The 18,252-nt window shown below is 35.6% G+C and overlaps 1 protein-coding gene across 1 annotated transcript in view; it reads right to left on the bottom strand.

Moving 5' to 3' along the window:
- Positions 1-18,252, bottom strand: part of CCDC85A (coiled-coil domain containing 85A) — a 281,237-nt gene that overhangs the window by 2,035 nt on the left and 260,950 nt on the right. Inside the window, exons 4-6 of the mRNA XM_042780564.1 lie at positions 12,412-12,546; positions 9,178-9,297; positions 5,135-5,233 (exon numbers count right to left, since the gene is read on the bottom strand). Coding sequence (XP_042636498.1) covers positions 5,135-5,233; positions 9,178-9,297; positions 12,412-12,546 — 354 coding nt within the window. The remainder of the gene's footprint in view (positions 1-5,134; positions 5,234-9,177; positions 9,298-12,411; positions 12,547-18,252) is intronic.

The following is an 18,252-nucleotide window of genomic DNA, read 5'->3' as shown; positions in this document are numbered from 1 at the left end:
TTTCTATTATCCTAAGACACATGACTCTTATAACCCTTCTCACGTTATGAGCTGCATTACTGTTCTGTGTCATTATGATAAGAGCATAGCATTCTTCTAGTACATTCCTCATACTAGAGGCTTCATAATATTTGTCCATTTCTAAGAAATGTGCTGTCTATGAAACTACCACTTGTCTATCAGTTTGTTGTACTGTGATGGCTTATGTGTTGCCATGATGTTGGAAGTTATCCCACTGGTATTTCTAATACCAGCAGGGTCACCTATGTTGGACAGGATTCAGTGAAGCTTCAAGACTAAGACAGACTAGAAAGAAGGATGTGGTCAGGTTCACTTCTGGAAAATATTAATCACTGAAAACCTTATGAATAGCAGAGAACCACTGTTTGACACAGTGCTGGAAGATGAGTCCCTTGGGTTGAAGGCACTCAAAATATGACATGGTTAGAGTAAAGCTTTCTGGACCTTCATTTGCTGATGTGAACAACTCAAAATGAGAAGAAATAGCTGCAAACATACATTAATAATTGGAACAAGGAATGTACAAGCTATGAATCTAGGAAAACTAGAAATTGTCAAAAATGAAATGGAATGCATAGATCAATATCCTAGGCATTAGTGAGCTGAAATGAACTGGTATTGGCCATTTAGAATTGGGCAGTCATATGGTCTACTATGCCAAGAATGACAAATTGAAGGGGAATAACATCACATTGTCATCAAAAAGAACATTTCAAGATCTATCCTGAAGTACAATTCTGTTAGTGATAGGATAATATCCATGGGCCTATAAGGAAGATAAGTTAATACCTACTACTATTCAAATTTATGCACCAACCGTTAAAGCTAGAGATGAAGAAATTAAAGATTTTCACCAACTTCTACAGTCTAAAATTGACTAAATATACAATCAAGACATACTAATAATTACTGATGATCAGAATGCAAAAGATGGAAACAAAGAAGCAGCATTTGTAGTTGGAAACTATCATCTGAGTGATAGAAATGATGCTGGAGATTGCATTACAGAATTCTGCAAGATCATCAACTTAGTCAATGTAAGTACCTCTTTCAACGGCATAAACAATGACTATACACGTGTATTCCAAATGGAATACACAGGAATCAAATCGACCAGATCTGTGGAAAGAGATGATGGAGAAGGTCAATGTCATCAGTCAGAAAGAACAAGGGCAGGGGATGATTGTGGAACAATTAGTTGTTCATATGCAAGTTTAAGTTGAAGACCAAGAAAATTAAAATGAGTCCACAAGCACCAAAATAAAACCTTGAGTATATCCCACCTGAATTTAGAGACCATCTGAGGAACAGATTGGATGCATTGATATGAGCTATGGGATGACATCAAAGACATCATACATGAAGAAAGCAAAGGGTCATTAAAAAGACAGAAAACACAGAAATGGATGTCAGAAGAGACTCTGAAACTTGCTCTTGAATGGAGAGTAGCTAAAGCAAATAGAAGAAATGATGAAGTGAAGAGCTGAATAGAAGATATCAAAGGGCAGCTCCAGAAGACAAAATAAAGTGCTATAATGAAACATGCAAAGACCTGGAGTTAGAGAACCAAAAGGGAAGAATATGCTCAGCATTGCTCAAGCTGAAAGAGGTAAAGGAAAAAAATCAAGCCTCAACTTGCAATATTGAAGGATTCTAAGGGAAAAATATTGAATGATTCAGGAAACATCAAAAGAAGATGGAAGGAATACACAGACTCACTGTACCTAAAAGAATTCATCAATGTTCAACTACTTCAGGAGGTATCCTATGATCAAGAACCAAAGGTATTGAAAGAAGGAGGCCATTCTGCACTGAAGGAATTAGCAAAGAACAAGGTTCCAGAAATTGACAGAATAACCATTGGGATATTTCAACAGACAGATGTAGCACTGGAGGCACTCAGTCATTTATTCCAAGAAATTTGGAAGACAGCCAACTGACCAGAAGAGATTCATATTTGTTCCCATTCCAAACAAAGGCGATCCAACACAATGTAGAAATTATTGAACAATATCATTAAGATCACGTACAAGTAAAATTTTGCTGAATATAATTAAAAGATGGTTGCAGCAGTATACTGACAGGGAACTTCCAGAAATTCATGCTGGATTCAGAAGAGGATGTGGAATAGGGATATCATTGCTGATGTCAGAGAGATCTTAGCTGAAAGTAAATAGAAGAAAATGCATGCCTGTGTTTCACTGACTATGCAAAGGCATTTGACTGTGTGGATCATAACTAACTATGGATAATGTCGCAAAGAACGGGAATTCCAGAGTGCTTAATTGTGCTCATGAGCAACCAGTACATAGATCAGGAAGCTGTCATTTGGCCAGAACAAGGGGATACTGTGTGGTTTAAAATCAAGAAGGGTGCGCATCAGAGTTGTCTTCTTTCACCATACTTATTCAATCTGTATGTTGAGCAAATAATCTGAAAAGCTGGACTGTATGAAGAAGAATATGGCATTGGAATTGGAGGAAGATTCATTAATAACTTGCAATATCCTTGTTTGCTGAAAGTGAAGAAGACTTGAAGCACTTACTGAGGAAAATCAAAGACTACAACCTTCAATATAGATTACACCTCAACATAACTGAATACACCATGTACTGCTGGAAAACAAACCAATCTGTCTTGGAGGAAGTATAGCCAGAATGCTCCTTAGAAGTGAGAATACCTTTGTCTTTCATACTTTGGTCCTGTTGTCAGAAGGCACCAATCCCTGGAGAAGGATATCATGCTTGGTAAAGTAGTATCAACTAAAAAGGGAAGACCCTCAATGCGATGGATTGAAACTGTGGCTATGACAATGGGCTCGAGCATGGCGATATTTGTGAAGATGGTGCAGGACTAGACAGTGTTTCTTTCTGTTGTACATTGGGTTGCTATGGGTTGTAAACAACTTGATGGCACCTAAAAACAATGCAACTACATCACAGTCTGTATTATTCTTTATTCTCCAGTATTCATTGTGTTCTTTTTCATATATTTCATACTGGTGCTATCAATTTTATTGTAAATGTAAACTTTTCTCTTGACTTTTGAGTAATTTCCAAATATAAGAGTGAGATTTGGGTCGGCTGGTATCTTTTGCTCAAATTCTGAGCACTGAAGACAAAAGTGAATAGTTAGGAAAGGTGTCCTAGAGAACTTTCACAGGTAAACAATGAGGGCAAGCATTTGGCTTTTTGAAAATATCATATATAGGGCAAACAACCTCAAACTGCCTGGTGCCTTTCGCAGTATATACTTTTGGAAATAGAGGCAAATAAAAAGATCAGCACAAAACTTACTAAGCTCCAACCCAGTGCTGGGTCTCTTCTATGACTAGTAAATAAATTTTCTAATATCTAGAAGAAATCTTTCATCTGAAAAAATGAGAAACAATTCCATTACAATTGAGATGGATTCTTCCCTAAGATGCAGTGTTTTTCATTCTTTAGGAATGCAATGGATGCTCCACATTTAGCTGACTTGGTAGAAAGAGCTGCTCCTAAAGGAAGAGCTGGATACACTCCAGACTTCATTTTTCATTAGTGAATAATTTGAGCAAGTAAGTTAATTTTTCTGGATCTTAATTTTTTTTGAGAAAAAATGTGGGTATTCAGGTGGCTACCCACAAGTTCATATCTACATGACCCACATTCTGGGGTGAAACCACACCTCTGAATTACTAAGCAGTTCCACACATTACTGTGGAGCACCTATGCAGGATGACCAGTATGGTCCCCTCCAGTTCTCCAGTTCCTGTGGTGTGAAATTCCTGTTTCATTCCACGGGCAACAAGTGAGAAGCAGTAGACATTCTAAGTTGTGTGGCTTAAGCTTTTTAGTTAATTTGAGGGAAATATTTGAATTGAAAACCTTAAAGATGGGTCACAAAGCAACTGAAGGTAAACAGGTGCATTTAGAAAATTATATCTAGAACTGATGACCTTTTGAAAATAAACAAAAACAGATATGTAAGAAAGAAAAACAAATAACTTGGAAAAGGTTGCAAAAAAAAAAAAGGAAGCAACACAGCAAAACAAAGACTAAAATTCTTGTCCTAGTACATATAAAATGCCCATAGGATTTACTAGGTAACATTTACTAGATTCTGAGAATACTTTCAGGAGGCATGTAAGTGTCTGAGAATATCTGGTCCTAATACACTATAAGCTGAAAGGTATTTCTAGGAAATTTTCAAATTTTAAGGGAGGAAAAAATAGGATAAAAGTACAATATAAAGCCAATTAAAATTAATGCTCAATGTAATGTGCCACGAGTTCTTACATTTAACAAATGCTTTCCACTACAATATCCCATTTAGCTCCTTAATAAGCTTCACAAATCTTATTATTCTTGATTAAATGATGCATCCCATGTATACTACTCAAATAATTAAAATTTAGTCAGGGATTACTAATAAAATCCAAATCATACTAATGATTACACAAATATGCATCTTAAAAATAACATGTTTTTTACTGTGCTCCCCCTATGACTTCTTGGATAGATTGCTATTTGTCTAATTATCTCTCAGGTTCATATATATATCTATCTCACCTTACTATTTTTTTTAAGTTTGTGTTAACCCCTGACAGGTAAAGATATATTTTGCAGGACACGAAGCACACATATCATGTATGAAGCACTAAACAAATATCTAGTAAGGTGGTGAGTTTTTTCCAAGTATGGGGAGCTCTGGTAGCACATTTTCCAAGTATAGTTACAAATAAATCTGAAAAAAAGGCTGTGTTTTTTTTTATCATAGATTTTAAAAAAATCATCTTTAAGGAATTTTTTTTAATTATGAAATAAAACCCCATTTACCAAAAATAGTACCACAACATTTTAGATGATATGTTTAATATTTAAAAATTTTAAAAGATCATTAAGGAGTGCCGAACTGGCTGATCATCTATGACTGGAATATTATATAACATGCTGTTGTGCTAATAAAACTGCAAAAAATATAGATTAAAAAAAAAAAGGGTAAATGGTGCTATTTTCATATAAGAATGTAAAGGCATTTGGTCAGCATTTTAAAAAGTAGGTGTGCATAAAGCAGTGACTTAGCTATGATGAGGCTTCAACACAGAATACACAATAAAGCACATTAAACTTACATTGCACATTTCTCTGACTATAGCTTTTTCTGTCTCACTAAGGTCATGTTCATACTCTTTACCCTGTTGACGATCTATAGTTTCCTGAACATCCAAGACCTGGATTTGTTGAAAAAGAAAAGCAAATTTTACATGGAAAAAAAATTGTTAGTTATGAATGAATAAAACCATTAAGGAGCTCCACTTTGCAAAACCTATAGTTTTCTCCATGTCTGCATATCAGAATGGATTAGTATGTGGCAAAATCTTTTAAATAGTTGATTATTCTGAAAGCTATGTAAGATCTGTTTTACATGATTTTCAAATATTCATTCCTATGCTGATCTCTAAGTAATTTGTTGTATCTCAGACAGTCAATTAAAGGCCTAAATAATTAGATATCTAAAATAATTAGATGTATTTTGTTCATGTGGTCATTAAGATAACCTGATAGTGTCAACCATTTAGAGGAAGTAACTGCTTCATTGTAATAATGAGCAATATAATTAATTATATGCCAAACAGGCCAAATGATATGTAGACATGGCCTATAGAAAAGCTGACTAAAATAGATGATAGTGACAAGTGAAACCAGTCAGAACCCAAGAATGTGTACATAAGAATTCTTGTTAGCATTAACACTACTGAACTAACAACAGTTCTTGCCTGGACATATTCCAAGAGCCTAAGAAAGGAATACAGAGACAGCTTTTCTAGAGAAGCACTGGACTTCTTGTAGCAAAAACATTTTTCATTAGAGCAAAGTGGGGATGAGATGCTTTTAAGCAATTTCAGAGACTTATGTTTCCACGTCTCTGAATTATTTCTAAATGGGTTGAAGATAATATTCTTTTAACAGTATCTGTAAAATTCTCATTTTATAACTTTCTGTGGTACCAAGAGGGACAAAACTGATTTTGACTGGAGCTCGCTATTTTTCTCTATAACCATCAGTTATAAACCAAACCATTAATGTAGCATACAAAACCAGTGCTTTTTCCTGAATGATCCTACAGAATCCACACTGAAATGCAACACTGCTAATCTGCTGGGTGCTGTTAATGCTACGGTCAATGCTTATGGGCATGTCTAAATGTGTCATCTGAGAATTTGCACCAATGAACAAATGAGCCAAAATAAATACTGGAGCATTATGTGAGACCTTCATCTCAAGTTCAGAGGATCTGAGAGCACATTGACATTTACTAGACTTGAATTCTGTAATGAATAATTGAATTCATTCACAACTCTCCTGTTAATTCAAATCTCCTAGCCATTATTGCTATATAGATGCTGTTTCTGTAAAGTAGGGTACATCAGTAATAAGTGAAAGCCTTACCTTGATGCTCACTTCAGATTAGAATCTTTTACATTCTGTACATACTTAGAAGAATCCTTGACTATGCTCAGTGAATATTCATAAAGAACTTAAAGAGCTCCTCCAAAAAGCTCATTTGCCTACAAATTTGATTTATAAGGTACCTCAGAGAAGTTGTACAGCAAATCAGTTAATTTATACTAAATGAAGTGAAGCTCCAATTAATATTTATCATGAATATTAAAGCAAGAAATAAGTGGTGTTATTACAAGTGGACTAATTTCTCATGCTGATTTACATCACCCTGCCCCCAATCTACCACCATAGAGTTTATGAAAGCCTACAGTTTCTTAGGACTCCTTCAGAAGATGAGAAACTGAGTCATTGTTCTGATTATTTCTTTCAGAAGAGAAGAATCTCATGATATAAATCAGCTCTAGATCAGTGGCTGTTAACAATAAAACAGTTTGAGTGGCCACATTTTTGTTTTTACACTGAGATGTTCTTAAGAAGCATTTCCTGTGAGCAATATTTTCACACATATCTGTTTCATTTCAGTTAACTCAGGGAAGGAAACACATTCTGTATTCAAGAGCCTCCAGTTATCCAATAAAGGTGCTTCAGTTGCATCTGCCAGCCAAATAAACTTAAGTGTCTTAATTATAACATAATATTTCACTCTCATGAAGTAAAATTTTATATGAAAATTAGAGAACAAATTAAAAGAAAATTGAGACATTCTTTCTTGCCCTTCCCTTCTTTTTAGGCCATACTGCCTAAGGCATTTAGGACTTGGTAACCAGAAGGCTCTGGTAGCATAGTGCTTAAGGCACTTGACTGCTAACCAGAAGGCTGGTGGTTCAAACCCACCAGCCACTCCTCGGAAGGAAGGTTGGGTAATCCTACTTCCGTAGTGATACTGCCTCGGAAACCCAAGGAGGGGTCACTATGAGTCGGGGCCGACTCGATGGCATATAACAACAACAACAACAACCAGAAGGCTGGCAGTTCAAACCCACCAACCACTCCTTGGAAAGAAGGTTGGACAATCTACTTCCATAGTGATACTGCCTCAGAAACACACAAGGAATGGTCACTTTGAATCGCATCCAACTCAATGGCAGTGGGTTTGGGAACAGCTGAAGTGAGAAATTTGGAAAAGACTGCAATGTGGCCCACCCACTAGGTGGATCTGATTCAAATTGCACTTGCCACTTAAAAAAGGCAACAGGTTGAAATGACTTTCAGTTTGTAAAGTAGGTCAATGTGTTGCTATGGAGTGTGTGAAGATTCTATCATACTATAATAGTGAAGCCAATCTTTGGTGCATCTTTCATTTCTAAAATACTTTTTAGATAACTAGCACAGATTTCTACTAAAGTTTATCCATGTGCTGTTGCAGAGAGGATGATGTTTGTCAGTCCATAAACCAGCACCCACTAGAGAGATGCAGGGAGGTGTCCATCAATCAAACTGGTGTGCCTTTCCCTAAATTCTCCTGAATTCCTCATTGCTCACACTATGAATTCTAGCCAAGACAGGAAATGCCAAGTGCTTTGTCACTGACCACGAGCATGCTTCTCATTCCCTCATCAGCAGTCAGTATTATGTTTGAGAGAAGCAAACTCATTCTGATATAACCTAAAACTATACATAATTAGGGAGCTAAATTTTATGCTAAAACTAAACCATCTCATAATCAAACAAAGATTTCAAAGTTCTCCTCTCCTTATATGTTTTATGCATGCCACAGAAAGAGTATACCTTCATTGGGACAATAAATCATTCTGAAGCCAAAACAATACAAAGAAGAGTTATGAAACTCATGTGGCAAAAATGGGACTGAAGCACTTTACCTACTTTGTGGCTCAGAAAGGCTTGACCAGGCTATCTGTTACAAATTAAATTTGAAGGTCAGTATTTCATATTTTGGAATTGATAAAATTTAAAGCACTGTCAAAATTTTAAAGATGATTTTTAGTGCCTAGTCAGTTTTACCCATTAGGTAAGTAAATACTTACATTATTTAATTATTATTGTTAATTTTATCTATGTTGTTAATTGTATACTTGTTTGGAAAGCTCATTGTCAGTAAATAAAATAGACAAATGTTTCAGTCAGACTTTTGCTCAAATCACCGCAGATTCTGAAGTAAAAGTAAAAAATAAATTAGCTTCATGTCTAAAACTGTATATTGATTTTCCAATATTCTATAAAGAAGCACTAACTGGACTTTTAACATCCAATTTCTATTTAGGGGGGAAAGGGTAGTTTTTTGTTTATTTCAATATTTTCTTTTAGTAAGTTGCCTAAAGCACTGTAATTACATAAATGAAGAAAAATACGATATTCTTCCTTAATGTGGCCAACTTGTAATTCTCTATGTTTGAAGACAACCATGCTACAAACATTGCACATAAAATACCTATTACGATATTTTACATATATGGATACACATGCACATCAGACTTCAAATTCAATGCAGATAGATATGAATCACAGTACTCAAAACAAAATGATGAAATTAGAGATTAAACCATAAATACTCGAAGCTCATATTTGCTTTCAAAAAATTAAAATCATACTTCAAAAATTAAGGTCAAAAAGTTACACCATAAGGGGTCAAAAAAATAAATAAATAAAAAGTATCTATGATTAAAGCAAGACTGTGAGGAATACCAGACTACAGCGAACAAGCCACAACACAACTGAAGTCCCAGATAAATGGCTGTACACATTTGGTTACCTTAAGAGAATGTACCACGGGTTCAGGCTGCTGAGAAGGTGTGGTATGTCCACTGAAGCTAGCTGGAGAGTTGGCTGAACTGTTACTCCCATCAGCCCCTGATGACAACCTAAAAGAACCCTTCGTAGAAAATCAACAACTTTGTTATTAAAACAAAAGTCGTTTATAACTACATAGATGTCATTCAATATTCAATTTCACCGTTGAATGAGGATTAGTCATTTTTTAAATTTTTTTCCAAGATGAACTCTCCCAAGATGTTATTGGAATACACTTGCTGTTTGCATGACCAGCAAGAAAACTTAATCAAGAGCCATCTCTATGCATGTCCAAGTGTCATCTCTCATTTACCAAAGAGAGCAATGCTCCCCAAGGAATGACTGTTAAGAATATTTCGAGAATGATTTTTGAATCTTAAAGGTACTCGAGAGTAGGGAATTCATGAGTTACTCCACAGCTGAGTTAAACATGCTCACTCAGCAAGCCAAATGCCATATTCCATATGTCTCAGAAAATGCAGACACATCACATTCTTGCATTGGAGAAACTGTGTCTCTTATTAAACACTTCTTCGAGGGAAGACATACAATGGGAGTATATAGGTGTATTTTCCAAAGATATTGAAAACCACAACAACAAAAAAAGATTTTCTTTAAAAAAGGCTTTTCTTAATTTCTTGTCTTTTTAAAACTGAAAAAATAAGTCATAAATGACATATTTGTAGTTTTGTGACTTTGCAAGTTAATTACTGAGTAATCAGTCTGGGCATAATTAATTTGACCTATAAGGACCACAGTCACCCACCCAGGCACTAAGGCTTTCCCCCAGGGCTCTGGACTTTTTCTAGGCACTGCCTGGGGAAAGAAAGAGAGAGCAGCATTTATCTACCTCCCAGAAAAAGCTGCCAGAAGTGAGTTTTCCAAATCTGTTTGTCAGGAAATCTTTTTACACTCTTAGAGAGTCTAGGAGATTTTAATTTCAGCTCATCAACAAATCTACAGTTTTTGTTTTTGTTTTAAATGTCTTGGGTAACACTAATAGATTGGTAACTGCTCCATTTAACTTGATCCTACGAATCTAATCCCCAGAGAAGGATTCACTGAAGGTGAGAATTCAGGTGTGAATTCATAAAGGCAGGAGAAAGACATTTATTTTCCCATCATCTACAAGAGAACTTTTATGTTATGCATTTTAGGGAAAGGAAGCGGAAGCTATGGACATTAGCAGTAAAGGTATGGGCTGTATATAAACCATGCTATTTGTAGAAAAACTGCCAATTCCCATTTATTTCTACAAAGATTATATTTACCCATTTTGGAGTATTTTCTCCCACTGCTAGTCACTGTCATTTCCTCCTATGTTCTTGAAGGCTCCCCTCTGTCGCCTCACAAGTCAACTGAGGCCATATTCTTTTCCTCAAATCAAATCAGGTGCTGTCCCCACCCTCATAAGCCAACAGGGAGAGGAATCAGTGGAATATAACATTTAAATAACCTCTTCAGATTCCCTCCTCTATTGCTACTGATAATTAAATTAATAGCAGAAGGTGACACAGGACTGTCATGTATAACAGCTCCACCCCATTCTGGATAAAAAGAAACAATCATTTTATGAAATTTGTCTCCCTGTATTTTTAGTTCAGTTCAAATAAGAAACCTGTTAGAAATAATATCAGGTCAACTATATGAAGTTTAATGATGGTTAAGGGGTGCAATCCCTCCACCTCTACAAGATCACTGACATCTCTTTGCTCTGTAGAGATTAAATGGTTCCAAAACTAACATGTTATAAAAGAAGTTATCCCTCCCTGAATGCTGAATGACTGTTCTTCTCCCATCCTTTTACCCTACTGGAACCACCCATATGAACACTTTTGAAAGGTTTCCAAGTTTATGCAGAGTTCACTTCAAACCTCTCATTTAGCGCCATCATCATTCCTGTGACTGGTGCAAGTTCAATTTAGCAGACAACAATCCTTCCCCCCTTTGGGCTACCACCCTCGAGTTCTTCCTTTCAAATTTCTGCCCAGCTCTTCTGCTGCAAAGAAATGGTAAAATTTTGCATGGGTGTGGAGCCACTATCTTTTACGGAATCTTGGTATAAGGAATTGCTAAAATTAATGACAGCCCACCTAAACTAAACCTTTTGGGCAATTTAGCATTGTTTTAAATTAAGAAGAATTCTGTTCTGCCCATTATCTATTTAGGGAGAAAAAAAAAAAAGCAAACTTATTTGAAGAGTTGTATTAAAAAAAAAATACAATGATATTTTTCTAAAAGTAGACAGTGGGGCAAAACCTATCACTCAGAAAATGAACTTCTAATTCAACTTAGCTTTGAAAGACACTGACTACTAATCAAAAAGAAACATTGTGGTTCAGATTTTATGTGGCTCTGTGAAGCCACAAAGGTAACCAAATGCCTGGTAAAGTTGTACAGCAACACACCAACAGGCACTAAATAATTTTCTAGATTAGACCATCAGAATCAGGTACTGCATTATGTTACATCTCATTTAGTTACTAGAAAGCAAAAAATTAGCAATATATGTATTTAGTCGAATTGTATCAATACTTAGAGAATTATATAGGCTCTATCCAGATGTATTATCTGTTGACTAACATATTTTCATTGAGTTTTTTTAAAAAATATGCTACTAAGTGAAAATGTCAGTAAAAGAAATAATTTTAAATATTCCTTTGAAGTTAACTTCAATAAGATTAAATCTGTTTACTTCAATTGTACTTGGCTGGCTCAGGAGACAGAGATTTTTAAAAAAGAAAAATCTTAGTATAATTGGAAATGCAATTTCCAACCTCAGAGCTACTTGAGCTACTTGTTTTCAAGCCACAAATGATCACAGAGTGAATGTACTATCTTGCTGGCAGTGGTCAATTTGAAGGGCAAGGAATAATTTTCTGGCCTAGAGACATCTGTTGGTGTTAACAATCCATTTTTAAGGTCACTGGCCTTTTAAACTGTTGGGTACCGTTTGTTCTTTGCAGGTGTTACTCCATTTTCATCCCCAGTGCCAGGAAAAGAACACTGAAGAATATACTGTTGGGTAGGTGAAAGACTTCTCCCATCCTCCCTCCCCAGATGTAGACACACAAGCAACATTCTTTCATGTGTATATGGACGCGTACTCTACCCCCCAATATAACTTTTCCTCTAGCAACAGAAGCCATCTGGCTATGCATAAGAAAATGCAGCCAGCTGACTCATCTTCACTCACCGGGAGAGTGGGCAGGCATCGTCCTATTCCTCGGCACCCTTGCCACCACTGCAAGACCCGCCGGGCTCTGGGCCCCCAGCCTTTCTCCATATTTGAGCTGTTTCTAGTTGGAGGTTGCCTTCTATTCTGTGGGGCCTTATATTTGGAACAATATAGTACAATCACTCAGAAAAATACTGTTTCCCAAGTCTCAAGAAAGCAGATAGAACAAGAAGCTTAATGAAATGAACCACAACGACCACAATGGAAAGCTGTAACATGCACCTGTAGCTACAGAAAAAATAAAAACAATCTGAAGTCCTGTATATTAGAACTAATACTAAATAACTTAAAAAAGTTTTTGACAAAAGTATAACTACGGTCTCAAGCTATCAAAAGGAGGTAGGTAGAAGATAAAATAAAAATTACAGAAGGAATTTGAAGCTATTTAAACAATTTTATTTGTGAGTTTTACCTGAGAGAAACAGAGAATTACCTTAAACACTCCAAGTATTTAAAACTGCATAATTAAAATTTTAACAAAAATTAGTGAAATTGCAATCGGGAACATGATGCCCTTTTGCACAAGTTGGGTAGATACATTCAATAACACATTGATCCTGCATCAAATTCTCAGTAAATATGTCTGTACCTTGAAGAGTATGGTAATGCACAAAGTGTCAACATTGCATTAAAATAAGTAACCTCCATAGAATGTAGACATAATTACCCAACTTTCTATTAACCACTTAACTTCCAAATTCTGTACTCATTGAAACTAGACACATCACATAACTGAAATAAATAGAAAATACAAAAAAAAAAAATCCCTAACTTCCAACTTTTTCTATGACCAAACTATGATTTCAGAAGCAAAATAAACTTATTTGAACATTATTTTCCCTTTCTGCCTGCCACTGGAGACCTTTAAATAACAACGGTATGCCCAAGAAATAAGAAAATAAAAAATGCTTATGGAAAATCACAAATTGGTTTAAAAAAATCATTATTTAAATATTGAGGTTATTTTTAGGAGACTGAACATGAGAACAGAGTATTTTAGTTCTCATCACTTCATCTTCCCTAGAAGTGTGTGCCCTATTGTTAATAACACATGTCTTATTTTCACTCTTCCCTAACTTTTGGAGGCGGAACAATAAAGAAAATGTACTGTGGTCTTAAGGAAGAAAAGAGGAACAACAATGACTTGTGGTTGGTACACATAAAACTCTGTTTTGAATCTATGAAAGCAGCACGAGTTACCTATCAAATAAGTAAGTCACACACACATACTCTATTGCTTACACAAAAGACAGAAAATTATATATTTGTACTTGGCCATAATGATAATTTCATGTTAACAACCCTGATTAGAACACAGCTCTTCAGGTAATTATTCCATGTGCCAATGCCTTATTTATTTCCATCATCAAAAGAAAATTATATCCAACAATTTATACTACAGTTGATGGCTTGAAATTCACCTCCTGCCCCAATCTGCATAATTCTACTTAGGAGCTGATCATTACCAAGTAAATTTTATAGTTAATTTTATAGTTACTTTTACAAGTAAGGCTGTCTCCCAGTTTTAGTTCCCTGTATCCACCAGCCACTCCTCGGAAGGAAGATGCAGCAATCTACTTCCGTAGTGATACTTGCCTCGGAAACCCAAGGAGGGGTCTCTATGAGTCGGGTCCGACTCGACGGCACATAACAACAACAACATTACTAACATATCTAACAAAGCTTAAGCTTTTCAGAATCAACAACCAAGAAAAACATAGGGATCTCTATTTTCATTTTTCCTTAATGAGTAGTGAGGATAAATCCCAATGCCTCTTCACTGTAACAAGCTTTTCTCATAACCATGAAGTCTAAGGTAGCATCTACAATTATTTATATACTCTTCAGAGAATGGACAATATTTCTGCACTTTTAGAAGGTAGATACACGATGAAGTAAGCATCTCATAAAAGTTTTTAAAATATATATATTATATATTATTATTAAGGAGTTCTGGTGGTGGAGTGCCTAAGGTATTTATTTGACTGCTGACCAGAAATTTGATGGTTCAAACAAGCTGCTCTGCAGAAGGAAGGTGGGGCAATCTACTTCTATAAAGATTTACTGCCTTGGCAACCCAATGGGGGTTGCTATGAGTTGGAATTGAATCAAAACCAGTGGGTTGGTTTGTTTGTTGGTTGGTGGTGTAATGGTTAAGGCATTTGGCTGCTAAAGAAAAGGTTGGTGGCTCGAACCCCCCAGCTGGTCTAAAGAAGATGAGTCAGTCTGCTTCCGTAAAGATTTACAGCTTTGGAAACCCAATGGGGATTGCTATGAGTCACAATCGACTTGATGGCAGTGAGTTTGGTTTTTGGTTTTGTATTCTTATTAATTTTATAAGAGGGTGTAACAGGCATGCACCAGATAATTTCTGGAAGAATAAAACACTCTGACACAAAATCATTTTAAAAGAAAAATTATTTTCCAAAATTAGTGTTATTGATTTTCTACTCATGTCAGTAACATTTTTTTTTTTTTTTTTAAAGCCAGGTACATGGGAAAATATTGAGTGTCCTAGACCAGCCATTATCTCTGACCTTCAAGTAAACTATATCTGAACGGTATTTATAAATAATGAAGGCTTAGCCCTTCACTAGGTCTGTAATCATCAATCATGGTGATTTCTGAAGACAGTTTCATAACACAAAAAAAGAAAGAAGTCTTCAGTAACCTAGGCATCAGAATTGCTTCTGATCCATCGCAGAACTCCAAATGCAGGAACCCAGGTTCTGTTTATCAATTGGAAGAACAATCCCAAACAACCTAAAGATTCTCACTTTCTGTTTGCTGAGGAATTTTTTAAACTTTTGTTGTTTTTCCCCCCCTATGTTTCTTAAAATAGCAAATTTTAAAATAGAACGACGAAATGGTTCATTCCCCACCATTGCTACTGAGATCTGTGCTCTGGTCACCTATTTCAAATACAAGTGCTTAGAGTAATCCCTAAATTATTTGAGACAACAGGATGTTCGACCCTAAATGCTAACAACAAAGTAATATTTGGCTTCAAGACTGTGACTGAGCTAAACTGTGGATTCTTTACTATGTTTAAACCACTCATTACAAATATCACATGAATTCTAATGCCATAAGCAAACACCGTAAATCAGGAAACAAAAGCAACTCTTCACGTCACTAAAGACCCCAAACCCACTGCCAGTGAGTCAATTCCCACTCAAAGTGACCCTATAGGACAGAATAGAACTGTCCATAGGGTTTTCAAGGCTGAAATCTTTACAGAAGCAGATTGCCTCTTTCTCACATGGAGCGGCTGGTGGGGTCAAACTGCCGACCTTTTGGGTAGCAGTGGAATGGCTTAACCACTGAGCCACAAGAGCAACTTTTCATCACTAAAGAAGATAAAGTATGTTCTGATTTCTGTGCTTCCTGTTACACAGTATCTGGAAAACTTTCTTCCACAAAGATTTGGAACATTTTCTATTATTCTTCAAAAATAATTGACTTCTGCTTCAAAAACAAGGAAAGAAAATGAAGCCATTAAAAGTGAAAAAGATCATCTAAACAAAAAGAAAATACATAATCTATGGTCTCACTGAGTGCAATTATTATAATTCCTAGTATGAGTTTCAAGCAACATGGCAAGATGCAGTTATTGTTATAAATTATCTTTTTCTATTTTATGGTCATGTTTTATTTATTGCTATTTTTAGTAGTTAAATTATTTTAATTAACACTGGAAATTTCCATTCCTTTGTCTTATAGGACACATTTTAAAAATACTTTCACAAGAATAACAGAGCATCTTGATTTTTTTTTTCTTTTTGTTGCCATTGCAAATTGGGTAAATACAAAAAAAGTATTAAGTATTTTAAATCTTTTTCCTAAGATGATTATTATTTTCAAAGCAACAAACTTTGGGTGCTATGGTCAATATGGATTATCCTTACATAGTGAAAGCCTATGTTCTTTATAATAAAATAATCCCATTTATTTCAAATACCACTAATGAGTTTCATAAGTGTTTTCTCACAAAAGTGAGGAAATGACACTGACTGCTACCATAATATCATGTTTCTCCTCACAAGGGCAAGTATGGGCCTCATCCTGTCCAAACTTTTTTCACCCTCAGCAACATCTACCCTATAAACAAGAATGATGAATGATGGGTCAATTTACGCCTACAATTTATGCCCATAGACATTATACCCTCCACCTCTCAGATCCATTGTTTCATTAGCTACGTGAAATAACCACATAAATTAAAAGGATGCACAGATTATTAATACGGATTATTAACATGAATGGAATAGTCACATTAAGCTGGATGATCTACTGTTTATAAAATGCAATGAAACTTCAATAACCTGGAAATCATCAAATTGTAATTATTTTTGAAATTTGTAATAGTATTCAAAATCCATATGTATTCTTTTATGTGATTCCTATATATAATTATGTTATGTAAATTAAAAAGTAATATCCAATTGCAGGTCAACAAGCAAGTGATCAAGAATTAAGAATCAATGAGTCTCGAGAAAATTGTATTTTAAAAAATTACTGTCACAAACTCTGGAAATCATGTCTTGTTTTTTGGTTTTGTTTTGTTTTCAGAAAACAAAGGACTTTTGAAATTTCAAAGGAACTAGGAGAAATGAATATTAAGTCCTGAGAGGAAGGGAAAGGGGCCAATTCAGGTTATACTCCTTACTCACACAGAGTGAATCTGTACACACAGCTAATAGCTCCCTCTTGGAAGAGTAACAGAAAAAAAGCCTCCATGAACTATTCATTGGGAATCTCGTGATAAAAAGGTGAAAGTAAAAAGTGGTTCTGTTGGAACTACAAGGAAGAATGGTGGGGCAGTTTGACTTGAAGACTTTTGTTACCTTAACTCTAAAAAACCCAACTCACTGCTGTCGGGTCAATTCTGACTCATAGCAACCCCTCTTTGGGTTTCCGAGGTGGTATCACTACAGAAGTAGATTGCCCAGTCTTCCTTCTGAGGAGTGACTGGTGGGTTTGGACCTCCAGCCTTGTGGTTAGCTGTCAAATGCCTTAGGAAGGAAGACAAGATGGGCAAACTAATCCACTTCACTTAGCCATTTGTTTCCTGTTTAGCACAAGTCAGAACTTCTAATGGTCACAGGTTGGCTGGTTCTTCAAACTTTTGCAGGGTACAAGGACCTCTGCAGTTAAACAGGAATTCAATATGAAGTCTTCAACCACTACATCTGCAACATTTGCCTTCAAATTATAACTATTCCAGTTATAAATGGGTCTTTTCTAATTATAATTCTCATCTATTTACTAAAACATGTATAAGGCTCTCTAGGTCATAATTCTCTTTTCCTAGTCACTCTCAATGGGCTATACATGTAAATGAGAGGCATAAAACCAAATTTTGAAAAAAGGTACCTAATTTTCACTTAGGAGCTCTGGTAGCATAGTGGCTAAAGCACTTGACTGCTAACCAGAAGTTTTATTATAAATTTTAGTATAGGGTGAATCTCTTTTGAGATGTAAAAGAGATTAAACAGCAAGTGAGAAAAGCAGAGATGGGGAAGACAGTTACCAAGCTATCTTCCAAGGAACCAGAAAAGAGCTGAAGAGATAAGGATATTCCCCTAGAGCTGAAGAGACAGAGAGTCTTCCCCTGGAGCTGGCACTCTGAGTCTGGACTTCTAGCCCGTGAAAAAAGAAACTTCTGTTCATTAACCAACCCCCCCACTTGTGCTATTTTTGTTAGCATCACTAGATAACTAAGACAACTAGAATAATGGAAGATGGATGTATTAGGCTGCTCTTTTTTTAAAAAAAAAAATCTATCCATCTATCTAT

Source organism: Orycteropus afer, unplaced genomic scaffold, assembly GCF_000298275.1.
Source record: "Orycteropus afer afer isolate SDZICR_OR568_19922 unplaced genomic scaffold, OryAfe1.0 scaffold00046, whole genome shotgun sequence".
Lineage (NCBI taxonomy): Eukaryota > Metazoa > Chordata > Mammalia > Tubulidentata > Orycteropodidae > Orycteropus > Orycteropus afer.
Note: the sequence above shows the minus strand (reverse complement) of the source record. Positions and strands in the feature narration are given on the sequence as shown.